Below are 17,011 nucleotides of genomic sequence, written 5' to 3' on the forward strand. Positions count from 1 at the left end.
TCATACAACAACAATTTGCACTTATATAGCATCCTCCACACAGGGTAGCATCTCAGAGCACTTAACAGTGGCAGAGCCTGACTCTGAGCCGGGGTGGGGAAGTGACCGTAAGCACGGTTGAAAAGGAAGGTTTTCAGGTGGGACTTCAAAAAGTTGAGAAAGGGGGCAAGGCAGAGGGATTTAGGGAGAGTATTCCACAGTTTTGTGAGCGTGGTAAATGCGTGACCTCCAGTGTTGGAGTGGAGGGAGCAAGGGACAAGCAGGAGGCTGGTGTCACTCGAGCGGAGGCGCTGGGTGGTGGATAGGGGAGTAAGGAGGTAGGGAGGTGCCAGGGAGTGAAGGGATTTGATTGAATATTGAAGTCAATCCGTTCGGAGATAGGGAGCAGTGGAACAGGAGTAAGTTATTCAGCCCCTCGAGCCTGTTCCCCCATTGTATAAGATCATAGCTGATCTGCACCTCAAGTCGAGTTACCTGCCCCGCACATATGAAACCTGAAAATAACTTGCTGAAGTATAGCTATATCAGATTACAGTATTGACACTGAAAACCATGGTTAATCAATTTATAATTTGTAGTTGTTTTGAACGTTACTAAAAAACTGAATATTTGTGGCAAGCATGTACCGAAATACTATTTTGAATCAAAATAGATCAAACGTTTTATAATAATAATCCTTGCTTTAGACAGTTTCAAAGCACTTCACAGAGTATACAGTAGAGTGACTGATTATTGTGAGAATCCAGCAGCACATGGATGTCCCACAAACAGCCATAAAATTTATGACACCTATTATTTTAGGGACTGTTGCCCACCGCATTAGAAGAAAGTGTTCTCCTTTTGAATAGTGTCATGGGATCTTCAATGTCCATCCGAACAGGCAGGACCTATTCTAATGACTAATCTGAAATACAGCACCTCCAACTAAGCAGACCCTCCCCCCAGCACAGGGGAGCAGAAACTGGGCTTCCAAGTCCAAATGTGGGTCTTGAATCCACAACCATCTGACTTGGAGGCAGTGCCTTGTCAACTGAGTCGCATACTATTTTACATGCTGTTATAAAATACTGTAATCTGAATGTCAAGCTCCAATGTACTCATCTGATACAGTTTTATAGAAACACCATGAATACGGTTCCTATTTACCTTGGCTGTTTTGTACTTGTAGATCTCCAGCTCCCAACAATATCCATAGCTGCAGACTGCATATAGTTATGAATATTTCATTATTTATTTGATTTTAGCTCCACTATTATTTAGTTAACATTTAGATTCAACAACAACAACAAAATTACATTTATAGAGCGCTTATCATGTTGGGAGGATGTCCCAAAGCACTGAACAGTCAGGTGTCGGGGCCTGAGCATGGGGGAGGGGTGGTGTAGGGGTAAGGGAAGGCAGAGAGGTGGGACGGAGACCAAAGGCACGGTCGAAGAGAAGGGTCTTGAGACCGGCCTTGAAGGAGGCAAGGGAGGAAGCGAGGCGAAGATGGAGTTCCAGAGTTTGGGGGCAGAGAGGCTGAAAGTCCGGCCACCGATGGTTGGGCGGGAGACATGGAGCAGGCCGGAGCCTGATGAACGGAGGGAGCGGGCAGGTTGGTAGGGAGTCAGCAGGTCAGAGAGGTAGGAGGGGGCAAGGCCATGGGTGGCCTTAAAGGTGAGGACAAGGATCTTGAACTCGATCCTCTGGGGGATGGGGAGCCAGTGGATTCGGGCGAGGGTGGGAGTGATGGGGTCACGGAGCCTGGTGCGTAAGAGTGCACGAGCTGCAGAGTTTTGGATGATCTGCAGCTTGTGAAGGGAAGAGTTGGGAAGGCCGATGAGGAGGGAGTTCCCATAATCGAGCCTTGATGTGACGAATGCGTGGGTGAGGGTTTTGGCAGTATAAGGGATGAGGCAGGGGCACAGTCTGGCAATGTTGCGGAGGTGGTGGTAGGCAGTGCCGGTCATGGCGCGGATGTGGGGGAGAAAGGACAGTTCAGGGTCAAACAAGATACCCAGGTTCCCGACTGGCTTAGTGAGGTTGAGTGTGCAGCCGTGGAGGCTGATGTTGCCAGTGCCTGAGGTGCGGAGATGTTGGCGCGAGCCAATCAGGAGAGCATCGGTCTTGCTGATGTTGAGTTGGAGAAAGTTGTCCCTCGTCCAGGACTTGATGTCGGACAGGCAGTCGGTCAGGACGCCAGTAGTCCTGGAGTTCAGGGAGGTAGAGTTGGGTGTCATCCACATACATGTGGAAATTTAGCCCATGTCTGCGGATGACGTCACCAAGGGGGAGCATGTAGAGGGTGAAGAGTAGGGGACCGAGGACAGACCCTTGAGGAACACCGCATGAGACGGTGCGAGCACTGGAGGAGAAGCCGTTTGCCGTGACGAAGTGGAGGCGGTGTGAAAGGTAGGACCTGAACCAGTCATGGGGGGAGAGGCGATGGAGGAGGATTGAGTGGTTCACGGTGTCAAAGGTGGCGGAGCGGTAGAGGAGGCAGAGGAAGCCCTGGTCACACATGGTCAGGATGTCGTTTGTGACCTTGACCAGAGCAGTTTCCGTGCTGTGGGCAGCACGGAAACCCAATTGGAGGGGATCATGGAGGGAGTGAGAGGAGAGGAAAGAGCGAAGCTGGGAGGCAACGGCTCTCTCAAAGATTTAAAGTTAAAGTAACTGGTCAAAAAAATGGTCAGTTGAGGTATCCGATGTTTTTTTAATTACTACTCATTTTTGGTTCCTGATTACTGTTTAAAATCAATCTGCTTATTCTCTGCTTCAAGCCCACATACTTGCACTTGCTTATGCATTTCTGATTCATTACCAACCTTCAAAGCAAGTGCAAGACATGCTTCTGTATCCTGGCACAACTGATCAGACCAGAAATCAGTGAAGGAGACTTAATACTTTTTTTAAAAAAATTCAACAGAAATAGCATGTTGGAACGCTTATTCTCCATTGCTTCAAATTCTATTTATGGTCGTTCATAGTTCATAAATTGTTCATTATGGAAAATGTATGAATAGCTCTGAGCCATTTGACAAGCCAGAATCAACATCAATTTAATAGAGATGTATGGAGTTCACCAAATATTTTATTATTTTGCAATAAGATTATGGTTTTAAAAAGTCATTGTGGACAAAATATTGAATGAAAGATGCTATGTGATTAAAATGGTTTAAATTGTGCAATATAATGTGAGAGCACATTGTTCTCTTGATGTTTCTCTTCTCCCACCCCCACAACAACAACAAAGTACACTTGTATAGTCTTCACGTCGGAAAGACATCCCAGGGCGCTGGGCAGTCAGGGTCTTTTTTGCAAGAGAGGAACACAGTTACTTGCAGTGTTCCTTAGGGCTCTGTCCTTGATCCTCCTTTTTATAATTGTTGGAGTTGCTGCCCTCAGATCAACCGAGGCCCTGTCTGGCTGTTCAGGTGGGCAATAAACGACTCATGGCACTGTACAAAAGGAGAATGGAATTTCTTCTAGTGACCTGGCAAACAATCACAGTTAAAATTGGTCATATTCACTTAATGGCTGCTTGCGGGACATTGCTGTGTGCAAATTGGCTGCTGCCTGTGCCTACAAAATGCTTTGCAAGCAAAGGCCAGCTCCTCCCACCCCACCACTGTTGTTCAAATTCCATATTTAAGCTCTCATTGTTTGCGATTTATGCCTGTGTAGAAGTCATTTATCAGGGATGGTTTAAATAGCCAGTGACGTGCGTGCGTGTGTGACAAAAAGAGCAAACCTTAGAATCATTCAGCTAATTGCTCTCATTTGATAATCAGCAGTTTGACTTGCAGAAGACAAAAAATGAGTGTGGCATTTGCAGCTGGACCTTTAGGAGTAGTTCCACTTAGTTTTTGCATGCTGAGTTATTTATAACTAGAAAGCTTCAGACCCACTGCTTATTGTATGTTAATGAAATGCAACAAAACTTAAAGGTAGAATAATATATGAAGACTCCATTATTACTATTTTTAACTTAAAATAAATATTAATATCAAACCAAAGTCTCCTGTGCTTGTAATACACGTGGCCTACTTTAGCGAAAACCTGGAGACAGTGACAAAGTTTTCAATGTTACCATTCCTCGCTCTTGGAATTGCAGCACACAAATTTATAACTTAAAATATTGTGTGCATTTTACAGTTTTCCATTTTATGAATTATTTTGGCAGTGCCACAGGAATTACAGCAATAATTCCTCATCAACTCATTCAATTTTGGGCCCTAGAAACCACAACATAGATATTTTAAAGCTATTGTCCAAAATAATTTTAGCCTGACCCCAATGAATATAGATTCCATGATTCTCAAACTAGTTTGATTTTCCCACTTTGGGTGCTGGGATTTATACCGTGCTCAGGATTTTTGCAGCTCTTTATAATTACATAAGAACAATTGATTCTAAGTCTCTTTCCTGTTCATGAGGTTGGCTTGGCATATTGATTAAATTTTAACAATCCATTGCTATTTTAGCTGGGACACTTCATCTAATACTACATGTTACATTCTGTTGAAAATAATCCAAAGTGCCTTCAGCAGATTTGTGCATTCTCTTGAAAGTTGCTCAGGATATTTAAGACAGGATATACCAAGCCATGGCTTGTTATTTTTTTAAAAATGCGAAGAAATTGAATTGGCACAGTTCATGTGGTGCTTCAAAGCTGTTGCTTACTTTAACCAATGGTTTAATGTTAAATACCAGTCTCTACGTGTTCTCACAGTCCAGTTATCAAAATGGCATCATACGTTTTCTGAACTGGTATATTCCCCATTACCTACAAGACTTGAGTGTATGACTTTATTATTGAGGCAGGTTAACACTAAAGAGCAATCTTTCAAATGGAGATTCTGACAATAAATGGATTTTTTTTTAAATGTAGAAAAGCACTGCCCAGCTGGAGTTATCATATTATTTAGGGCACAGGTGATGGCATCTCCAAGACTCATTGATGAGCCAGATAGGCTGATCAACCATCGACAATGTTTTGAATTACTGTGGAATTAGTATTGTCTCCTCTGAGACAGCTCATTCTTAGAGAGGCTCCCAAATCCCAGTTTCTTTTCCCTCTCCATTCCAGGAGTAACACAGTATATTTTAACTTCCTGGATAAGTAGTTTGCTGAGCATCAACCTTGAGTCCAGAGGGTTGGGTTTGAAAACTAATTGGTCCACTCAGCTTTCTCCCTTTCGAGTTTAATGGTGTTGTGTCTTTGAAAAAGTAGTTTAATATAAGTGAATCTCATCATCAGAATAATACCTTTGAATTTTTTTGTGTATAATTACTAGGTTTTGAAGCCTCCCCTCAAGACAGATTTCTTGTGATGGCAGCTGAAATAGACCAGTTAGCTGGAGCTGGCCCTCCAGATCTGTCCCAGTACTGGAAAGAAGTTCCTAGAGACCAAATTATGGAGCACAGGTACGGTACACAAGTGAAATCGATGGGATTTTCTTCAATAAATTACATAATCTTCATAGTGTCAGCCTGGCTATCGGTAGCACTTTCTGAATCGGAAGTTGTGGGTTCAAGCCCCACTTTAGGAATTGGAACTCAGGTAGTCCAAACTGACAATCCAACGCAGTGCTGGGGTGTGCTGTACTGTTGGAGGTACCATCAATCGGATGAGATGTTAAACCTAGCGATGTCTGCTTGTTCAGGTGGACGATAGATTTCATGGCACTATTTGATGTTTCTTTCGGTGACCAGGCAAACAATCTCCCAAATAAAATTGGTCATTCATTTCATGCTGGCTTGTGTTTCTTAAAGCCTTTAATGGTTCTTATTCTGCTGAATTGAACTGGTCTTATAGTACTTTAGGTAAAAGGATTTGGATAGATGTGAAAGTCCTTTGGTATGCTTTTTATATTTAAAAAAAACCTGTATTAGAAGCACTAACGTGGAATTGTTTGATATTCAATATGATCACCAAGTAATGAGATGCTTTGTGGCGTACTTTATCCATTGAATTCTTTTTAGTGTTGCAGCAAACTTTAACCTTTCTAAAGAAATGGTCAAAGAGTAGTGAAGTGTGATCCAACCACCCACCTGGAGACATGCTCATTCATTTCATCTACACATGAACCATTTGACTGCATACTGTGCAAGAATTGAGATCCAGCTGATTGACTCCCTAATATAGATGTTCTCCTTGGAATCAGAGTTCAACCTTTAGTGTATTGGATGCTGTGCTTAATCAAAAGTGGCATGCAGGCTCTTTGATCCAAAACGCTGCCTTTTCAAGTGAATAACATGAAATGTCCAGCAGCTTGCCATTAGATTGTTAAAATGTCACTGATCACAACCTGCAAGTGAACAGAGAGTTACTACTAAAGGACGACTGTACTCCAGTATTTTTATAATCGAAGCATGAGCTGGCCCAGTTGCCTAGTGAGTAAAGGTACAACCTCCTGCACCTCTAAACCATTGCTACCAAAAGGTTTGAGTTAATTGATCTATGCCTCAGTAGCAGTTGGGATGTTGCACAGAGGTATGGAATGGAATTATCAATAAGGTTTCTTCTCTGAATATTATTTAGTAACCTCTGCAACAAAAACATGGAAGTGAATGCTGGGTGAGGGCAACATTGAACTCTGCAGTAATTATTTTCTCAGTGGAAAGCCTGCCGAATCCTAATGTCTGGGGATGTCACTTGATAAATTGGGCATGAAGAATGGCCACTTTGGGGAGGGTCCAGATGTCTGTGGCTCAGAGAGTCTCCCGTCAACAAATCTTTTCTTCCCGAATTGTCTCTTGTTTTTATTCCTATGCTGCAGTTGTTTGTCTGGGAACACATACTTCTTTCTGTATGTTTGTATAGTCCAAGAGATATTTTTGTAGTGAATCATGATTTGTAGTGAATCATGAATTCTGCCATTGTCACAGATTGCTATGTTCCTTTGTTCCTGTTGTCTTAATTCTAATCTCCCATGAATAACAGATTATTTTAATGATGTTAATGCTGAGTTGAACTGCAGTTTGAGCCTGAGTATTCTGTGTGAATCTGAGGGATTTTGAGATTACTGTCAGAGTGAACTAGAATGGAGGAGAAAAAAACATGGGTCAAATGAAGACTATTGAGTCTGTTGAATTTTTTTTGATCAGCTGGCTGTCTTGATACATGCGAAAACGCATCACCATGCTTAAGAACCCATCACCATGCTTAAGAGTATCCAATCAACCATGCATCTCACCTACACATGGAAATTGCAGAGATATCAATTGCTAGAATGGAATACACATTCTCCCTGGGGGAATGCATCCTGCTTACCTAATTCCAGAAGGTATTAGGCGCAGGTTGGCAAGAGCCAAGGCTTGGGGACTTCAGAGTGTGCGTTGAGGTGCTGTTGGAGTCTAACCAGCTAAAACTGCATAGCTTGTTATTGCTGTCCGGCAAGCTTTCCCAGTGCTTGTCCAGCTAGGACCACATATCCGTTAGGGCTTTGGCTTGCAGGGTTAACAGGAGCTGAGTGGGATGACTCCCTGCCCCCAGTGACTGTTCTGCCCTTCCAGGTCTTGCTGATGAGCCAGGCTGGGCTGTGCTCTAATCAGCAGTGCCCAGTGCAGCTCCAAGGAGACCCTGCTTGGAAGATTGTCATGTACAGGCAGGGAGGAAGAGAGAAAGGGTATATGTACTTGTTTCATTACTAAAGAGGTCTTTCCTTTTTAAATGAACCTAGGCGTATCTCTTTTTGTTTTTTTATTTCTTTCGATGCAAAAAAAATGGAATAAGTCATCAGTATTTTACAAATGTTGACCCCAGCAGTTAAATGACCATTCATGGTATTTTGATAGTATCTCATACATGAGTTGATGGATCTTCCTCGCTCATGGAATAAGCGTCCCTTTTTCTCCTTTCTCCTTGTGAAACTTTGTGCACAGCAGAGTTGGCAGACCTATAACCATGGTTCAGAGAGTTCTCGGTTGCTGTAACCATAAGATAAGCCTGGCAGGGAGTTTCCATGTGTATCCAAACTCCAGACTGACCAACCAGTTTTAATGAAGCACTATTTTAGTTTGAGCAAATTGTAGTAATCCTGATGTTTATATCATCTTACCAACCAAGTCCTCCCTAGAGAGGTAGACATTTATATTGTCTAAGGAAATTGTTTTTGCAGCTAAATGAAATTGCATTGAGAGTGTTAATTAAGAACATTAGTGTGCAACACGCTCCATGGCTAAACACCCTATGTGTTCATGCACATGAGAATAATCTGTTTTATTGTACAGGTTATTCTTATATTCATAACTTGTTAAAGTTAAAAACTGGCCAGTAATATAGTGTCCTGCCAAAAATTAAGGCTATACTTCTGCCATTGTCACTTCCAGCAAACCCCATCCATCCCATTATCAGTGACTGAATTTTAAGCCACCATTCCCAGTCCTTTAGGGCATTCTCCCTAAATCCCTCTGCTCCCCACCCACCCCGTCATTTAAAAGCTTCCTGAAAACTTGTGTGTTGAACCCTCCACCGCTCTGCTTGGTGGCTGGCACCATTTCTTTTTGGAAATTTAAGGTGCTGCTTAAAATCTTTTAATGAGGCATTCATTCTGACCGAGTTAAGTATTTTGGGAACAAATTGCATTATAGTTGGGGTCCAAAACATAAGCTGAAACAGTTAGACATTTTGGCATGAGGTATGAAAACTGTGCAGACACTTGCTTCAGCAAATAGGCATTTAGTGGTGTGTGGCCAGGTCAAGCAAGGTGAGAGTCAGAGATGATGCCATACTGGTTGGAATCGGCTGCTCTTCTGGCCAAGAATATTTTCTGAAAAGGTACAGGATACACTCAAAATAGGGAAGGGAGTATGAATCTTGACAGCACAGATAACCTGAAGTATGGCCCCAAAGCATTGGCTATTTCCAAATGATGTATAGTGGTGCCATATATTTTAAACAGTGCGCATGGTTTAATGCTTGCACACAGCAATTGAAGATAACACAATTAATTTCTACTGCTTACTGGAGGGTAGGTTGGTGAGAAAGAAAAGTAATTTTAAGTTCATACAGTTGACATCTCTTATCAGTTGTTTTTGTGAATTCAGTTTTTGCTACAATCACATGTCTCCCTCTCCACACAGACAAAACTAAATACTTGTGGACTTAAAATATGTGAAAATTAAATTGGCTGAAGAGTCACTGTTACTATTACAAGCATTACAGTATTTGCATTTCATCGTTTGTATTGCAGACTGAGATGCCACATCATAGAAAGTTATAAAGCAAGTAACGTTACCACCAAAGAAGGCATTTTAAAAGGATATGCTGGTGGTTGCAATCAAGAGGATTTACATTCAAAGGTAGATAAGCTTTCACCTTTTTCATTTCCATAGACATTCTTTCAAGTAATCTGGTTTTCCTCCCTTATTCCGTTTTCTAATAAACTGAAAGCTACGGCTGTTTGCATCAGAAGCTTTGAGACATTTTTTTGTATATATGCAATTCTGCACATTTTTTCTTAACGCAGCTAATGATTGGGCAGAAAATAATCTGGTGTGGGAAGGGAGGACTGGCTCCATTGAGCGCCTGACGTGATAACAGTTTTACTTAGCAATCCTGCTACAGATCCTGTGGCAAGATTCAATAAGAGAAGGCAGTTTTTCTGGGCATTCTGGTCAACCAATCCCCAAATAAAATAGATCATTTATTTCATGGTTGTTTGTGGGCCATTGCTTTGTGTAAATTGACTGCTGCGTTTTCCCACAAAATACAGATAATCACTCCACTTTATAGTGTATCCTGTGAAACGCTTTGAGACACCTTCTTACATGAAATATGAAAGGCGCTATATCAAATTTGAGGATTATTGCTCTTAATACAAGCAGATTTTCATATTAAAGTGCTACTTATCAATTTTGGAGTTCTGCGTGTTTGATTTTCCCACAGCTGAATCGTGGCTATAAATTTGAGTGCCGTTTCTGGAGGTTCAACAATCGTTGTTAAATTGATTTTGTCCTCAGAAGAAGAACTTAAGCATGTAAAAGAAGAAAATATTTTCTGATTTTTGATTTAAACTGAATGAATATATAGAATATGTAAACCAAGATCAAGAACTACATGTTACAATTTTTTGACGCCAACAAAACTAAATTGTTAACAAAATTATCTAGTAGCTGGGGTGAAAAAGAATTTAATGTAGGTTTATATTTGTTTTGTATATGTTATTAGTGTGCGCACATCAATATTTAGGGCTTCAGAAATTCAGAGGGTCCCAAATAGTTGTCCTCAACAGATCCCCCAAATCACTAACTGAACAACGTGGTTTCTATCTTCTAGTGTTAGGGGAGAAACTTTGTCTGGTTAAGTGAGATGACTCAATGAGATAAGTGTACATATCTAATTTGAAATGCATGATTTATTCAAAAGCTATATACCTGGAATTCAATTTAGCTGTCGTGCTTCATCACAACACAGTGATGAATTTCAAGGACATGAAATAATTGGAAAACTAAAATTCCTGAAGCAACAGTCAAAGTACACTTCATTGTAAAATGCAAATGTGCATTTTGCAATATTTCCACTTATCTCTCAAGACCTGATGTTCATATCAAGTGCAATTCTTTGTTGCTTAGACCATCTATAGTAGCATTTTTTATTCTGAATTAGAAACTGTATGCTCCTTAGAATACATGCTAGGTATTTAAGGGGGGTTGTTTTTTTGATACAAATCTATTGCTACAAGGTCACTGACCACGTATTTGGATAATTTTTGATCAATCAATGTTCTTAATTTGGGGAAAAATATTAGGTGAACGTATTCTTCACTTATTTCCTATAAATGAGATTCCATAATACTTAAGGTCAATATGATGATTGTGTGCTTTTTAAAAACAGCTCAGATTAAATTATTTTTACCTTTCCATCTTCAATTTAACAAAGCCTGATTTTCCATTTCTCCTCAGCCCCCATCCATCCCCTATTTTCTATTGCCAACAAGGTGAAGTTCTTGCTTTCTATGAATAAAATGAGATCTTGTCTTTTATCTTCAATCACGGCTTCACTGAGCAGAGACTTGTTCAGAACCTCTCTATATTGTAGTCGCCTTGGTCCAATATCTTCCATTTTATAAGGAGATGCGTTAACTCATCAAAGATTTAACGGAAAGCAAAAAAGCTATCTAGGTTTTGAATTGTTGATTTTTGAAGAAAGAAAATAAAAAATCTTACATTTGATAAAACTATCATTGTTGGGCAAAAGAAGATTCTTTTCGGGTCCATTATTTCCTCTGTCCCATTTTAACTTTAATTTTCTCAATATTAAACTATCGTTTCTTCCTCCTGGCTCCCAATTTTCATTTGAGAGATGTTTGCAGGTTCAGGGAATCTTTTGGCAGAGAACTAGCTTTAATGTGGCTAAATCGATCTCTGATTCACTTTTGCACAGCAAAACATAAAATAAACTTTGCCAAGTACGAAACTGCAGCCTTGAGGATAACCAATTACACTGGTTTACCATATGTAATTTCCCTACCTGGTTGTTTGCTCACTCTGAATCGGGGTAATTGGGGAATGGAATGGCCTGCCAAGCATGATGTTTGAGGCAGAATCCATATTGGCTTTCAAAAGGGAGCTAGATAAATATCTAAAAAGGAGTAAACTACAAAGGGTATGGCGAAAAGACAGGTAAATGGGATTGAAAGGATTGTTCTTGAAAGACCCATTGTACACCTGATGGGTTGAATGGCTGACTTTGGTGCTGTAAATTTCTTTGGAATCCAACGTCAGTATTGTTTTTACTGAGCTAGGTTTCAGACTACATATAGGATTGATTACCAGAATGGTCTTTACTTCTGGAACGTTGCTCACTTGCACTATTTTCTTGCCAGAACACTGCTGACCAACTTTTATAAATGTGGAAGTTTGCACAGGACATCAATCTCCAATTGCTCCCTGTCCCACAACAGTGATTTTTTTTTCAAATCCTTCCTTCTCATCCTCTAAGGTTCTCAAGCCTTGATATCAATATGCACTATCTCTTCTGATCCTTTTCCACATGGTTGAGATTTTCAGCCACCACAGCCTGTCTTCTGAAACATTCTGGTATCCAAAATCATTTCACCTTCGTATATCTTTCCCTGCTTTCAACATTGTCCCATATCTTTGATAAATGTCTGTGAATTCTAAATTTATTGGCAAGCATCCACTGCTCCCATTGTTAAATGTAGAGTTTTATAAATGTGGATTTTTGTTTAATGCTACTTTTTATTTTTAAACAGATGACGAGATTGATGATATTGAATAAAAGACTTGAGGAGCAGATCACCCGTTGTGTCTGGTTCCAACAGTTGTTAACTGGCTTAGTTGCACTGTTAGTGGCCATTACCAGCGTGTCCTTGTATCTACACTCCCTGGACAAGGACACACAGTAACTTGCCAGGCTTCTAGATCCATTCAGATGAATTCTAGTAAACCAAAGTCAACTACAGTATTTTTCGAAGTAGCTGTGCCGTATATCTAACACGGGGGAGGCCAATACTTTTGAGTTCAATATCTTTTCAATATTTTTAGGTCACGATTTGATAACTGGGTTTTTAACCATATAAACTTTTTTTTTGTTTAAAACAACTTGCTTAATAATGTGACAATAATTCTCAGGATGCCATTTCCTTGTCAATAATGAATTGAAAATTTATATGGAAAAATGACCTAGCACTCACTTAGTAGAAATGTCAAAGTGAATACTCCACTGTTCTCCTCAGAATTATTTGAATAGGTGCTGCAGCTGCTATATTGTATTGGGGCTCAGGGCATACTCTGCAATAAAAGCTTGAAATCTTTCAAGTTTAAAAATTAAAGCCAAATATCCTTTGACAGCTTTTCCAACCTTTATTAACAATGGAGTTTTATGAAAAGGTTTAAACCAACGAGTCATTGGATTCTGGGGTAAACATGGGCATTCATTCTCTTTCCAAGTGCAGGGATGACTGTTATCAATAGAACTTCATTATGTAGTTTAGTAAAACGTTGACCATGGAATACTGATTAACAAGATGTTTGAGACTGCCTGCCCTCCTGAACAATGGAGTGAATGTGAATACAAATGCTTTATGAAATTATGAAGTTCCTTGATTTATTCAGAATGTTTCAACTACATGAAGTTGATATTTCTTAGAAAAATCTTCAATACTTTTTAAAAAGTTTTTTTTGATAACAAGCTGAAGTATGATGCTATGTGACTTAAAAACTATTGCTTTTTTGAACTATTCATTCCCACTTTCCTTTTAAATTTTCTTGAAACAAATTTGTATAACATTGCCTACTGAATGAAGTGAAATCCGAACCAATGTTGAAAGCAACTCACTAGCACAAGTAGTAGGACATTTGTTTTTCTGCCAACAATTAATTGAGGTGTGCAAGATTGCCTAACACATGAAGAAACCTTATTCAGATATTCTAAAATTAAGAAATTAGGTATCAAACTAGAAATTGAAAATTCTTATGTAGAATCGCCTGCTGTCCAGCCAGCATTTTCTATGGGCAACTCCACCTTAACAGTTCAATGAATAGAGTTGCATCTTTATGTAGTGGATAGAGATTCCGATTACCAACTGGGATCTCACTAGTTCAAACTTTGGTTATGCTGAGTTTGTTAGTCTCCTCTGGGGCTGTGTGGTAAGACTGAATTGCCCTTAGCCTTTCCCAGGTTAAGGAAGTAAAAATCAGCTGGGTTTAGTGGTCCGAATCTCGCTTCAGTATCTCCTATACCCTCTGCTGTGCATGGCTGGTAGCTTTGAGAAGCGCTCTGAGATGCCGTCCAGCGTGGAGGGCGCTATAGAAATCCAAGTTGTTGTTGTTGTTGGTCAGGATGTGATACCCTCTATGGTTGAGTGCTTTGCTGACACTTAATGCCAAGCTCACACATGAACAATGGCCACTTGGGTAGAGGAGAGCAATCAGTGCCTATTGAACCAAACTTTATCATTAAAAGGTGGGGACCGCAAACAGGCTTATACCAATGGGGAGAAAATTAATTGGACACAATGTTTTTTAAAATCCTTTTTTAATGGAACAAAACTTTAGAAGTATCTTAATGTAGATGTTTGAGTTTAATGTAGTGCAAGTGCTTTCATGAGTTACTTCTATAATAAGCTTATTACAGTTATTCATATATACTGTATATTTAATAATCAACTATTGAAATGCAGTAGCCAAAGCAAATCAAATTGTAATATTGCCAATAAGTTTGAGGAGTCAAATTTGACAAACAGACTGGGAAATTCTATATTCATTTTTCTAGTTTTGAAGAGTAATGAATTGGAGATATGAAGGTAGCAGAGCTTCATTTAATGGATGTTACACTTAGATGAACAAACATTATTGGATATTTTGTGATAGGAATTCAGCAGTACTAATCCTTCTATATTTGACTTCAAGGTATTGCCATAACTGAACAACAATTAAATTATACAGAATTGTACATGGATGGTAGCTGGTGAGGACGTGATGCCCTCCACAGTTGAGTGGCCTGCCAATAATTAATGCCAAGACTTACACACGAACAATAGCCACTTGGGCAGGTAGTGGGATAAAGGAAGGTAGACTGCCATAATTAATGGCTTTCTGATTTTACAATCACCAGATTAGTAGTATCAAATGTGTCATGTTTCAGAAGAATTCTCCTTCAATTGTTGAGAAAATTGTACTATAAATAAAATGTTAAGATATAGCTTTTATAAGATGGAATCAGCAATCAAAACTAATTGTGATTGTATTGTTCAACAATACAGAAGCTGGCTAATTAGATTTAAAATGCACTTTATGAAATAAATTGCTAAACATTGATTTGGTTCTAACGTTCACTGAACTTTCACAGTTTTGCTGGTGTTTTATATTGTATGGAAGTATTTCATTTCTAATGATATTTCAAGAAGTTTTTTTTCTTGAATACCTTTTACAAAAATGTCAGCATTTGTAAATAAAACTTAAATCTACTTGCATATGTTTCAAGTTGTTGTCATTTATATAAAGGTTAATTGATGCAGATGTTTTATTAACCAGGAAGTGCCTTGAATTAAGACACAATTGTATTAATGGATAAGTATTGAGGAGTCCTATAATGTAGTGGTAAGCACACTCGTCTTGCAAGCGAGAAGACCTGCAAAATGTTAGGCAAGTTTCCTTACTCCACGCGCCTTTATTTACCTAGCAGAAAGTAGGAACCTGGTTGACAGTCGATTGCCAGATCGCTTTTTTGGAGGTAATAATCTGTTTGTGGGTCACTGCTGTGTGCAATTGGCTGCTTCATTTCGCTCACAAGATATACAGTCAATTCACTTTACAGTATATTCATAGAATTATACAGCATAGAAAGAGGCCATTCGGCCCATTGTGTCTGCCAGCTTTTGAAAAGAGCTATTCAAATCAATCCCACTCCCCCGCTCTCTCCCTGTAACCCTGCAGACTTGTCCTCCCCAAATAATTACTCTCTTAAAAGCTGTTATCGAATCGGCTTCCACCACCCTTTCAGGCAATGTATTCTAGATCCGAACAACTGTGTGTGTGTGTGTGTGTATATATATATATATATATTTAAAAAGAATTCCACCTCCCCTCTGTTTCTTTTAACAACTATTTTAAATTGGTGTCCTCGGGATTCCGACTCACCTAGCAGTGGAAATAGTTTCTGCTTGTTCACCATATCAAATCCTCTCATAATTTTGAAAACTTCTATTATGTCTTTTCTTAACCTTCTCTGTTCCAGGGAGAATAATCCTAGCTTCTCTAGCCTCTCCTGGTAACTGAAGTCCCTCATTCCTGGTACCATCCTGGTAAATCTCCTTTGCACCCTCTCCAATGCCTTGACATCCTTCGTAAAGTGAGGTGCCCAGAACTGAACACAGTATTCTAGCTGAGTCCTAACTAGTGTTTTATAAAGGTTCATCATAACTTCCTGACTTTTGTATTCTGTGCCCCTATTCATAAAGCCTTGTATCCTGTATGCTTTTTTAACAGCTCTATCTACCTGTCCTACCACCTTCAAAGATTTACTTATATAACCCCCCAGGGCTCTTTGTTCCTTCACCCTGTTTACGATTGTACCATCAGCTTATATTGCCTCTCCTTCCTCCCAAAATGCATCACTTTGTATTTCTCCACATTACACTTCATTTGCCACGTGTCTGCCCATTTTATCAGTCTGTCTATGCATTTGTAGTCTGCTATTATTCTCCTCACTGTTTCCTACTTTTCCTATCTTAGTATCATCTGCAAACTTAGAAATTGTACTCCCTATACCCAAGTCCAGGTCATGTATATAGATCAAAAACAGCAGTCGTCCCAATACCGACCCCTGGGGGACACCACTGCACACTTCCCTCCAGTCAGAAAATCAGCCATCCACCACTATTCTTTGCTTTCTGTCTCAGCCAGTTCTGTATCCATGCTGCCACTGTCCCTCTAATACAGTGGGCTTCTGTTTTGTTTACAAATCTCTTATGTGACACTTTATCAAACGCCTTTTGAAAATCCATACAACTACATCAACTGCACTACCTTCATCCACCCTCTGTTACTTCATCAAAAAACTCAGGTTTGTTAGACACAATTTGCCTTTAACAAATCTGTGTTGACAAAATTAATTTTGTCCTGGATTATAGTCTTTAGAAGTTTCTCCACTACTGATGTTGATCTGTAGTTCCCGGGTTTATCCTTCTGCCCCTTTTTGTTCAGGGGAGTAATAGTTTGCAACCATCCAGACCACTGGCACCACCCAGGTGTCCAAGGAGGATTGAAAAATTGTGGCCAAAGCCTCTGTTATTTCCACCCTTCCCTCAGTAACCTAGGATACACCCCGTCCGGACTGGGTGACATATCTACCTTGGGCACTGTCAACCTTTTTAAAACCTCTTGGTTTATTCTTATTTTATCCAATTTATCTACCCTCTCCTCCGATGCTGTGGCATTGGCTGCATCCTCTTTTGTGAGGACAGATGCAAAGTACTCATTCAGTATGCCAGCCTCTTCCACAAGAAGATTTCCTCTTTGGTCTCTAATTGGACCCACCCTACGTTTGACTAACCATTTA

At 39.9% G+C, this 17,011-nt stretch overlaps 1 protein-coding gene across 1 annotated transcript in view; it reads left to right on the plus strand.

The window, feature by feature from the left end:
* The window catches only part of mospd2 (motile sperm domain containing 2), a 39,362-nt gene extending 24,438 nt beyond the window's left edge, over nt 1-14,924 (plus strand). The window contains exons 13-15 of the mRNA XM_007891645.2: nt 5,280-5,409; nt 9,180-9,288; nt 12,204-14,924. Of these exons, the coding sequence (XP_007889836.1) occupies nt 5,280-5,409; nt 9,180-9,288; nt 12,204-12,356 (392 nt within the window). The 3' untranslated portion in view covers nt 12,357-14,924. The remainder of the gene's footprint in view (nt 1-5,279; nt 5,410-9,179; nt 9,289-12,203) is intronic.
* The last annotated feature ends 2,087 nt before the right edge of the window (nt 14,925-17,011 follow it).

The sequence above is a fragment of the Callorhinchus milii genome, unplaced genomic scaffold (genome assembly GCF_018977255.1).
Source record: "Callorhinchus milii isolate IMCB2004 unplaced genomic scaffold, IMCB_Cmil_1.0 Scaffold4, whole genome shotgun sequence".
NCBI lineage: Eukaryota > Metazoa > Chordata > Chondrichthyes > Chimaeriformes > Callorhinchidae > Callorhinchus > Callorhinchus milii.